At 37.5% G+C, this 12,159-nt stretch overlaps 1 protein-coding gene across 1 annotated transcript; it reads left to right on the top strand.

Moving 5' to 3' along the window:
- The first annotated feature begins 1,471 nt into the window (after positions 1-1,471).
- MUC7 (mucin 7, secreted) lies at positions 1,472-8,921 on the top strand. Its single transcript, XM_075997744.1, has 2 exons — positions 1,472-1,525; positions 8,040-8,921. Exons 1-2 carry the CDS (start codon positions 1,472-1,474, stop codon positions 8,919-8,921), a joined length of 936 nt encoding a protein of 311 aa, XP_075853859.1.
- Positions 8,922-12,159: the final 3,238 nt, after the last annotated feature.

Here is a 12,159-nt window from a genome sequence, read left to right as displayed (position 1 = left end):
CTTAACAAACTACAACTATTCTTTCTTTGTCTTTGAAAGCAAATTTTTTGACAGAAGTGACCTTATCCTAAATCCAACAAATTCCTATTTCCATAAAGCTCAACAGGAGAGTTATAAAACCTGAAAATTCTCATGTGCCTTCTCTTCCTTTGCTGCAAGTCAAGCATCCCCAAAGGTAGCTGAAGCAAGCAGTGGCATTGAACACCCTAAGAAGAAAGATTCACACTACGCCAGGTATTGGATATTTTAGACATATTCTAATGTAACTGAGCAGCTTTTGGGTAACATAAGTATATTAAATATTAGCAGTAGTTCTAGTACAGTTATTCTTCTCTCTTCTGGTGAACTGCTAAACTGTGTGATAACAGGCTCAATTCATATGTCATTAAAAGAAAATATGATTGGTATGAATATTTTTTTGGTCTTTAAAATAAAGAAAATCTTTACTTCCTAAAATATTAGGAAACTGATAAAATAATGTATTGAAATAATGTGATAAAATAATAATATTCCCTTCTCCAATTAGGCCAGATTGTTTTCATCTTAATACACAAGAACTACAAGTACCACTGAGCCTTCATGATGGATCAGGAATTATTCTCAGTACAATTTCTAATATATATTATTACAGTCCATCCTCAAAACAATCTTACAATAGTAAGATTACAGCTCACTCAAAGTCACTCAGTAAGTGGCAGAGCTGGGATTTTAAACCAAGTCTGAATGACTTTAACACAGTTTGACCAAACACAGGGCTGTATTATGAAGGGTATCTGATAGGACAGCACACCACATTGACATCACACTAATTTACTTATCCTAGGCTGTGATTTGTGTAAGTAACAGCCTTTGTTTTGTTGTCTAAAACTGGTAAGCTGCCATGTACATGTTGTATACATAATCAAAATGAGAAAAGTAAAAGGCCACATCCTTCTCTTCAGTAGAATGAAGTTGTAGTAAGAGTCTATTTGATACGGTTCTTTGTCCTAAGTAACAACCTCATCCAGAGACAAGGAACATCTGTGCTTAAAAGAACATCAAGGAATATTTACAAAACTGTGTTGAATAAATATCAGGTAGTATATACGATGGTTCACCAAAGAGGAAGACTTTTTGGACTAAAATAGAAATAAGACTACAATTATTTCTTCCTAAGACCATGCTTTTCATAGGCAATCTTTAGCATCCATAGAAAATGTTCATGTTGCAAACTAGTCATAACTGAATAAACTGAATAATTCTTGACACTACTCCATTGCTGCTTCTCCAAAAGAACATATCTTAGGCTTGAAGGAAATTTGCCTCACCACTGTGGGATGAAAATATATACGTAATTTTCAGAGAGCATTGGTCTATTTTAAACTGTATTTTCTAACGAAACTACACGATTCACCAAAATGCACCCCTCTCCCACAATATCATAACTAACAGTAAGCCATATTTCTGTTTTTCCCAGGAACTGCAGAAAAAGATGAAAACGTTGCCGCTGCTTGTGTGTATCTGTGCACTGAGTGCCTGCTTCTCAGTGAGTATCCACCTAAATCAGTCTTCTCTTGGGCACCAAACATTTGGCTTTTAAAGCATAACAGGCAATCCCTATTTCTAAGAAGGCTGACATCTTTTGTGTTCTGTGAAATGTAAGGAAATAGATAATTGAAGCATAAGGGAATGATTCATTTCATTTAATCAATATCTACAGATCACCAACTATCACAAATGTGTTGAGATGTGACAGAGATGCTGAAGACAGATCTCACAGGGCCTTTGGGTGTTGGTGTAGAATATGGATTCAGTTCTCAGTCAGGGAAGCGTCAGGACAATCAGGGCAACACCACTGCACTCCTAAGAGTGACAAGGCTCTGGATTCTCAGAAAAACAGATGGCAAGAAACAAGTTGAGATAAAGAGATGAAAGATGGTGACTTACACTGAATGTCAGCAGTTAAAACAAAACATGAAAGTGGATTTAGGATATACTTTGGTAACTGAATATACTATACCTTCTGTTGGATCACGTGTGTGGTAAAAGAAATTAACAAAAGTGTTCTGTTGGGGCATGTTAAATTTGACATGGCTATTAGACTTCCACATGAAGACATCAAGAAGGCAGCTAGTTGAATATACCTTGTCTGGAGTTCAGAAAGAAGTCAAGAGGTAAAGTCTTTATCTAGAATATATTTGAAGCTGTGAGAGCTTGCAAGATCACCTAGGGATAACGTGTAGGAAGTTTGAGTATGGATGGAAAAAAATGGAGGAAACACAAAAGGGGACAGGAAAGGATGGTTTCCAAAACCAAGAGAAGATTACAAAGGGGACCCTATCTTTATGATTTTTAGGGTATACTAGGAAAGAAAGATTAAAATTAATAATGAGCCAAGGTGATAAACCCTGTAATAATCACCATGTTTGTTTCTAAGGCTATATACCTACATTTATTCAATTTTATTATGACAAATTTGAAATAGGATCAAGAAGTGAAATGTAAATTTAATGGATGAGGCTGAATAGCCTCAAAAGATTATGATTGTAGAGAACAGAGAGGGCAGGAGAACTGATAAAGTGGATGGAATTTAATCCTGAATATTCTCATATTTCCATTTGTCATATGATATCACCCCACAAAACCATCTTTGGCTTTTCCCTGGACTCTCATGCCGATTTCTGTCATTGTAGCATAAAGAGCACTCAAGCTGGGTTCAGAAGACATGAGCTTAACCTCACCTTAGTACTGACCATCTAGATCAGGCGTCCTCAAACTACAGCCCACGGGCCACATGCCACCCGCCGAGGACCCGGCACACCGGGTGTTTTTACCACCACTGCCTGTCCTGCTCAGCCCCCGACTCGTCCCGGGCCCAGAGTGCACACTCTCCAACGGTCTGAGGGACAGTGAACTGGCCCCCTGTTTAAAAAGTTTGAGGACCCCTGATCTAGATGAATTTTAAGCAATTTAAAATTTATCTACAGGGATTCAATTTCCCTATGCATAAAATAATATTAACAGTGTATCCTTCAAAAGGCTGTTAAAGGATGAATGAGAACACGTGTATTTATAAATTGTAAAACATAATGTAGATGCAAAAATTATGACTGTAAGATTATTACAATCTCTATTTACATAGTTGTTAATCCTTCAGGGTCAGAATATGCACAGTGATGTTAAATTTTTAATAAGTTAAATTTTAATAAGGAACCCTTGGTTAACCAAAACCTCTAGATTGAATGACATTCCAATCAACACAAATCATTTTGTCATCATGGAATGATGAAATCTGAGGTTATTTCGAGGAGGCCTTTTGACACATAAAGAATCATTTGTTCCTTATGCTCAGAATAAATAAAGCTCTTCAAACTGCCCAAATCTCAAAGTTTCTAGTGAGAGAAAGTTTCTAAAGAATTTGAACACAAGGAAGTAGCACAAGAAGACCTTGACTTGATCCTTGGAAAATTACAGGGATGTATCAGAGAGTAGCAGCAGCCCCCAGCCAAAAATGGCCAGGCCTGGAGCTCTTGCACCAACCTACTTTTGTAGGGCGATTTCAGGGAGCAGACAGTCTGGCTCCTGTCTGCCAGGTGTCCCAAAGAAAGATGGAAGGGATGTAGTCTGGAGTCAGATAAGGACCTCTGTTTAATGAAACATTATTTAACCACTACTTCCTTCCTTGTTAGAAAAGGACATTCCAATGATCATAAAAATAGGTTAGTAACTTCAAATGCAGAAATTTAGTGTGCTTTCTCATTTTGAGTCAATGCAATCTTGACCTTGTACTCTTCTATTCCTCTTCCTTTCTGACTCTTTCTGTTTCTTTCGTGACTAATTTTTCCTTCTCTTCCATCCTTAGAGAATTTGGCATTCCCTAGTTGTTTTAGGAATCTTCTGCTGCCTTCTACACCTCTTTTCTTGCTCCCGGTGTCGAGTGTCTCTCCCCTCCTACACCCTTGACTCCAGCCCACTCTTTCCTCATCCCTCAGTTCTCCCCCTACCCAGACGTGTGGTTTGCACATGGAGACATATTGTCCTAAAAGTACCTTAATCCTTCTGAGACTGTTTCCTTATCTGTGTAATGATAATAATAGTACCCACTTATGGTGTTGCTAAGATATTAAATAAATTTGCATTTGTAAACCCCTTAGAATAGGGCTCGACACAAAGTAGCTGCTTTTTAAAGATTTTTTATATAAAAATAATGAATGTGAACAGACAGGCAAGGGTTGATATCTTTAATATGCTCCTCTTTGCATATTTATCATAAGCACCTCCATACTTCAATCGTCTGGGCTCAGAACCTTAGAGGCATACATTTTCAGCTCCCTCTCCTCTCAAACTTCCCTAAACCCAATTCCAATAAACAAGTTCTGTTATAGCCATCTGTAATAGCCAATAATAATAATAATATTTTAAGTAAATCAGACAAACTGGTCATTTGACACATGTTCTATGCTAAGTTAACATTATAGTATTTTAATTCATTCACCTTCATATAAAAATGGCATAGGTATTACTTTAGTCACCTAAAGTAAAATAGCTGAAACTATCTTATATGCTAACAAACAGTTTTAAATGTTAAGACTTTATTCAGTAAAACATTAGTTATTTATTATCATTTCCATCCATTCACTCATTCAATAAATAATCTAGCCTGCCATGAGTCAGGGATAGTTCTAGGTACTGGGTATACAGAGACGGGCAAAAGAGAATCCCTGCCCTCATGAAGCTGCTCATCTGATTAAGAGAAAGAACACATTACTATTTTGAAGCATAAATATCACAGAATTAGGATCTGGAATTTAATTTAATACAAATAATTTCATAAATGAGTCCCAGTATCATTAAGTGACTTGCATAAAGTAACTCAGTTATTTAATGGCAGACACAGGACAGACCCAAACCTCCACTGTTGCAATGTTTCAAATGTGTTCCTCCAAGATATGGACATTCTTCATAACATCCTTGGAGACCACCTGGAAAGGAAGAGACCGACCTAGTGGAGTGAGACACTCCCAATCCTGCTTCAATCGGAGCAGTTTTGTAATGATCTGGATTGCATATTGAGTCTCCAGGGAAAGATTTGAACCATGTGACCTGCTTCTTTTATAGGAGAAAACAACACCCCTATAATGGAGATGATCTCCTGGGAGGTTCCCAAAGTCAATGTTACAGATTCTGGAAATCCATGCCCCCTTAAGAGAGATCTATCCAAAAATAAAGTTATAAGGATCAGAGGCCCTTACTTTAGTTTATTGACGTTCACTCCAGGAACTGAGATTTTTCTGGATAATTTCATTTTCTAAACAAGTACTGTTTTCCAAAGCTATTTTTTTTATTAGAACATGATTTTTATTTCATCATATTATGGAGGTACAAATATTGTTAGGGTTACAAATATTGCTCCTGCCCCCTCCCTCCCCCCGAAATGTCCAGTCCCCTGGTGGTGTGCATCGCACACGTTATGGAAACATACATCCCTTTCCTCCTCCCCACTCCTGCCTGCCCGCCACCTGCTAGAAAGGTTTTTTTGTTTTGTTTTGTTTTGTTTAACATTTTGGTTACATTGTATATCTTTGCCTCTCCCTAAGAAGGGTTACAGTTATGCCCTCCCCCTCCAGAATGCTCGTCCCATCCCTAAGATTGGGTCCCCCCACACCGAATCTCTGGTGGGTATTGCCACCATTTGAAAATCGAAATTTAAATCAGTCAGTACCAATTTGATGGCGAGTAGATGTGGAGCCCATTTTCCAAGTCTTGTGTTGCCTCACTTTGGATAACAGGCTTAAGCTTAATCCAGGATAGCATAAATGGTGCTAGCTCACTGTCATTTCTTAGGATTGAGTAATATTCCATTGTGAGCATATACCACATTTTAATTATCCACTCATGAATTGATGGGCACCTGGGCTGTTTCCATGATCGTGCAATAGTGAATTGTGCTGCTATAAACATTCGTGTGCAGATGTCTTTATAATAGAATGTCTTATGCTCTTTTGGGTAGATGCCTAACAATGCTATTGCAGGGTCAAATGGTATTTCTATTTCTAGCTGTTTGAGGTATCTCCAAATTCTTTTCCACAAAGGTTGCACTAATTTGCAGTCCCACCAGCAGTGTAGGAGTGTTCCTGTCTCTGCACATCCTTGCCAGCATTTGTTGTTTTGGAATTTCTTGATACAGGCCATTCTTACTGGGGTTAGGTGGTATCTCATTGTGGTTTTGATTTGCATTTCTCTAATAATTAGAGAGGTTGAGCATTTCTTTATATGTTTGCATGCCAATATTCTGTCTTCTTTGGAGAAGTTTCTTTTCATTTCCATCACCCATTTCTTGATGGGATTATTTGATTTTTTCTTGTTAATTTTTTTAAGCTCTAGATAAATTCTTGTTATTAGGCCTTTATCAGAGGTGTAGAGAGCAAATATTTTCTCCCACTCTGTGGGTTTGTCTATTTGCTCTATTGATGGTTTCCTTGGCTGTGCAGAAACTTTTTAATTTGATCAGATCCCATTTTTTATTTTTGCACTGCGGTGATTGCCTTGGGGGTCTTCCTCAAAAATTCCCAAAGCTATTTTTGAAGCTGGATATATTAGTCTCTGAGGAAGTTATCTTAGCTAAACAACTCTGCTAGTCTCAGAAGTTGTCACTTTATCTGCACTAAACTTTCTCCAAAAAGAGTTGTATAACATGGAGCTGGCATGATTTATATATTTGGTGGTTAAAAAAAGGACTTAAGTGGGAATTATCAGGAGGAAAAATGTAACCTATCCTTGTTTGGGACTTTGGGGTGTTCCTCTTACCCTTAAGTTAATATTTCCTTTCTCCAGTTTAAATTAATATACTTGATCATTTAAAAATTTAGTATGAGATCAAATACAGAAAAACAGGATACAAACTACAGTGTGTTTAGAGATAAGAAACTGAAATCGTGGTGATATTCTGACCCAAATAATGTAAATAATGGCTAAAGAATCAAAAATATTAATCTTGTAAAATGTAAGATCCAGATAGCATGGAAGTTATTTTCAAATTTTAAAAGGCTCCCAGATCTTCTATGTGTTGCCAAAACATAAAATGGGGACCAAAGAATGGAAATCTGAAGAAATAAATTTTTATTCAGTTAAAAATGGAAATCAAGAAAAAAAGCCCATTCATTATCAAGAACTCTTTACCAACCCACTTTGGAAGATATGGTTTTGAGTTCCTAACCAAAAGAGATTGTCAAGCATAAGCAGGAAAGCTATTCAGCAGGTGTATTGGAAAAAGATCAAGTATCATATGTATGTGTGGACTAGATCAGTGTTATTTTCAGACAAACACCTTTGAGAATTCATGAAAGCTGTCAGTCCTCTCTCCAGACAAAAATACATAAACATGCAAAATTTTTCCTACAAGATCAGATGATTTGTGACCCCCCCAATTTTTCATAATTCTAATTTTTTTAATAACATTAAAAAGTAATGACCACAGTTATTTCTACAATTTATAAAGGCTAAACTGTTTCCAGGGACACAGAGAATATAGAGCTGGGGTGGGATACTTTGCTTGTTTGGTAAATTTGTTGTTTGGGCTTTTGTTATTTGATTGTTTTATTTTATGTTTTGATGATAGTAAAATAAGGGATGTGATTCAGAAAAGGCTCCTGGATGTCAGTTGAATATCTTTAACTAAAGTTTTGTGAACAGGCTAAGTTACCAGCTGTCGTTTTGCTGAGGCCTCGGGGAGTAACTTGACCATTTTCTACCAAAGAAAGAAGAGAGAAACTGTAAGCACAAAAGTGCAAATCTAGCTAATCATGCAGGCTATATCCACAGGAATACATTCAACTCAGTTAGCTGAAAAGTAGACCCTTGACAAAAGAAAACATTCTAATAGCAATTCTTTATTGAGATTTGATGAAATTAAGAAGACAATCATGTGGTCCGCTGTACCCAGTCTCCAATCCCAAAACTCCACAAACACTGCTCTTATCCACGGTCAGCAATGATCCCCTAGCTGATAAATCAATGTGGCAGATGTTTTTTACTTCTTTCACTTTCTTTCTTTTCCATAGCTCAGTGAAGGTCGAAAGAAGCATCGTGAACTATTTCACCAAAGGCATCATCCCCATCGACCCAGACCTGCCTACCAATTCCCACCACCTTCTAGACCCCTGTATCACCAGAATCCATTCATTAGAAAGCCTCCCCATGTTGGTCCACACAAACCTCATAAGAGGCCCCCACATTCAGCTAATAAGCCCCCCAAATTCCCAAATAATCAACTGCCACCCAAGTGTCCTATTAAAAATGACATCATCAACAAAAATACTACCACCCAAATCCCACCTCTGAATTCCCCATCTGCTTCTACCAAAATTCCTACCTCTCCAGGCCTGAATCCTCTTGCTCAGAATACTACTGCCATACCTTCAGGAGAAAATAATGCCAACACAGGCTCTTCTGTAGCTGGATCAATACCACCCCGGGTGCCAGACACCACAGCTGCACCACCAGTGGAGACCACAGCTGCACCACCAGTGACCACAGCTGCACCACCACTGGAGACCACAGCTGCACCACCGGAGACCACAGCTGCACCACCAGTGACCACAGCTGCACCACCACTGGAGACCACAGCTGCACCACCAGTGACCACAGCTGTACCACCACTGGAGACCACAGCTGCACCACCGGAGACCACAGCTGCACCACCAGTGACCACAGCTGCACCACCAGTAACCACAGCTGCACCACCAAACACCACTGTACCAGAGACCACAGCTGCACCAAGCAATGCTGCACCTGAACCTTCCAAAACTACAGCTGCACCCACAAACCAAACTACTACTGTTAAACAACCAACTTCATCTCCCACCCAAAATAAAATTTCTCAATTTCTTACAGCTTTTGAGAATAAGCTAAAAAGAATTTTTGAGTATTTGCTCAATCCTTAGTACATATGTTATAAAGTGTGCTGTCATTTATAACATGCAATTTATAAGGACAGAACTACCATCTTTACTTTTACCACAAATCACAAAGTGAAATTATATTACTCAGATTTAAAGCACCGTCACTAATCTTTCAATCTAACTATTCACCCCCACATGACCTATTAACAAGACAAACCACCTCTATCCCACAAACCAGGTGCATGTCCAAGATTCAAGATCACTTTTTGGGACCTACAGAAATAGCCCACTAAAGGGAGAGAAAGTCATTAGATAAAGAGAGAAAACTTCATGGCTCATCAACTATTTACTTTTTCCTAAATGTGGGAAACTACAAGGTCACTACATGTCAGCCTCAATCAAAAACGGACCTTAATCACTTAATTCCTATAAACATGAAGGGATAAAATTGAGTCTCTCCAAATGAACAAAAATACCTAAATATCTATAGACAGATACATTTATCTAAATCTATCTATTGATAGACCTGTGAGCCAAGAAAGAAGAAAGTTGATTTGAAGTGAAGATTTGAAGTGAATGGAATGAAATTTGGCAGCCAAGCATAAACCAAGACTGGCACTACATTTTGAGAGCATGTAACTGTTTAAACCTCATGTTTGACATTTGCTGTCTCATATCTAGTTAATTTAGATCTAATGTACCTGATTCTAGCCTCTGTGAACCACAAAAGATTTTTCTGCATGTTCCCATGGTACTTACAATATTTCACTATCCATTCAATTAATTCACATTAATTCAATGTGAAATGTATTCCACAGTAGAATATTTTCTAAAAACATTTAGTCATACATTTGAATGTGTTTTAAACCATACCAAACTACTACTCTATTGTTGTTTGCAAAATTGTCTCTGAAAATAAACCATGACTTTACTTACAAAAGCATAAAAATTAGCTACCTGATATACAGAGATGATGTTAATCAGGAATGTGGAGGTATTTTCTTTTCTGTCACTACTACTATTAATCAGAACCCTGGTGATTGTGTTTAGATTTTTTTTCTAACTAATAAAAACTTCGAATGGCAATCTATTTTGATTGTGTGTATTTGAAGTTTCTTGCCTCAGACTGGTGAAAAGAGGCCTAAATGAAGACTCACATTCTTGTTAACTCTGCCACTAATCAGCCAAATGGCCAGGGTAGGGCACACTATCTCTGAACATGAATTTTTTTTCTATCCTTCAAACAAAGTAGTTAATTTACTTAGTGTATTTAGCTTAATCGTACTTATTTTAACATGTTCCCAATCCAGATTCTGCATTTGCCATATGCTTCTCTGTCTGACAGAGATCCCTGGCCACTCACTTACCTCTGTCCCTCCCAGGCTCATCTTGGAGTAGCTCTGTATGATCAGCCCAGGACTGATCACCACAGGAGTACTTGGGTCTGGACATTTCTGCCCAAGATGGGACTCTGCAACAGGCAACCTGTGCTCCACAACTCTCCTTATGGCCGAGACTTTGCCAAATCTACATCCTGGACTAAGGCTCTCCCTCCTAATCTTGCTTCCTGCCCCTTTTGCTTTCACGGATATCAGATCTGCATCATGGTCTGAAAGTTTCCTCTGCCCACTTCTGCTTCATCCTCTATTTTTCATGGGCATTGCTCCCTAATAATAAACTGCTTAGTTTCCAAGGAGGAAATGGAGAAATGGCAAAAAGTGAAATAAATTCACTGATTGCCTCATTGATAAAAGCTGAGAGACAAAAGATCATGTCCTGCCAACAAATCAAGTCATAAAATCTTAAGCATGTCTAAACATACAAAGCAAATATTAAGAAATATAACACTGTGTACTAACATTGGATGGTGGAGGGGAAAAAAGGAGGAGGAAGATGCCACAAGTTAGTTTTATTATTTCACAGAGTAGGAAACCAATAGACACTGCCTAAAGGAAGAGAGAACTCAGGTCAGCGCTTAAAGATATTAACGTGTGGCTATTAAAATAAAGTTAAAATCTTCCTATATAACAACTACTAAAAAAACAAGATGACAACAACAGAATAGAACCAATAGAAAGCTCATGAATAGATCCATATGAGTAAAGAAATATAGTACGTGATAAACACAGAGTCTCAAATCAGGCAAAATGGGACTTTTTAATAAATGTTATTGGAAAAAGAGTGGAGAGCCTTTTGGAAAAAAGATAGACACACACGATCAAAGTTTTAAATTTTCAAAACTTAGTTTCTAGGAAGAAACTTGGATGAATTCCTTTACATCCCTGGAGCCTTCTGTAAATAGAACTAAAAATCCTAAAGCCAAAGAAGAAAAGATTGATTACTTTACAAAAAATTCTAAATCTTCTGTAAAAGCCACCATTGTAAGCAAAATAAAGAAACAATGATAAACTAGGGGAAAAATGTTTTTGCTTGTATCACAGACAAAAGAGTATTCTCCCAAAAAAATATGAACAGTATCTAGGAATGAAGAAAAACAGGTCACCATAAAAAATGACAATGACATGAACAGAGTGTTCACAGAAAAAAAAATACAACATCTTGTAAACATGAAAAGCTGCTAAATTTCACTTGTAATAACATAAATGGGCAATAAAACTACACTGAGATATTATTTCTCACCTAACATATGGGCATAAATTCAAAGGAGGACACTCTTTATGGTGAGGCTGTGGGAAACAGGCCTTGTTATAGAAATTATAGAGGTTTAAAATGGTACCTAAAGAGTAAAATCTGGTAATATTGTTTTAAGATCTCAGCTATATTTATTCTTTTAACCAGCAATATTATTTATAGAAATCTATCCTACATATATACCTATACATATACAAAATGCTACCTGTATAATCTTATACACGGTGGCATTAATAATAGCAAAAGAATGGGGAAAATCCATGAGTTCAGATACAGAGATCTGGTTGAATAAACCATAGTACATTCACATAAAAAAAAAAAAAAAAAGCTATGTAAGCTATAAAAACAAATGAGAAGGTCAGGCCTGGAGGCTCATGCCTGTAATCCCAGCATGTTGGCAGGCTGAGGCAGGAAGGATCACTTGAGTCTTGAAGTTGCAGCAAGCTGTGATGATGTCACTGCTCTCTAGCCTGGGCAACAGAGTGAGATCCTGTCTCAGAAAAATAAACAAAATATATGAATGAGGAAAGCTTGTGTTCTGACATGGAGAGATCTTCAAAACATATAATTAAGTGTGTGGGGGGGAAGCAAGGTGTAGAAAATACAAAAGTACACCACATTTCATATA

The sequence above is a fragment of the Microcebus murinus genome, chromosome 26 (assembly GCF_040939455.1).
Source record: "Microcebus murinus isolate Inina chromosome 26, M.murinus_Inina_mat1.0, whole genome shotgun sequence".
NCBI lineage: Eukaryota > Metazoa > Chordata > Mammalia > Primates > Cheirogaleidae > Microcebus > Microcebus murinus.
This window is presented reverse-complemented; position numbering and strand designations above follow the sequence as displayed.

Coding starts and splice junctions, on each gene's coding strand:
- MUC7 (XM_075997744.1), top strand. CDS start 1,472: ATGAAAACGTTGCCGCTGCTTGTGTGTATCTGTGCACTGAGTGCCTGC. Junction 1,526..8,039: donor CACTGAGTGCCTGCTTCTCA/GTGAGTATCCAC, acceptor TCTTTTCCATAG/CTCAGTGAAGGTCGAAAGAA.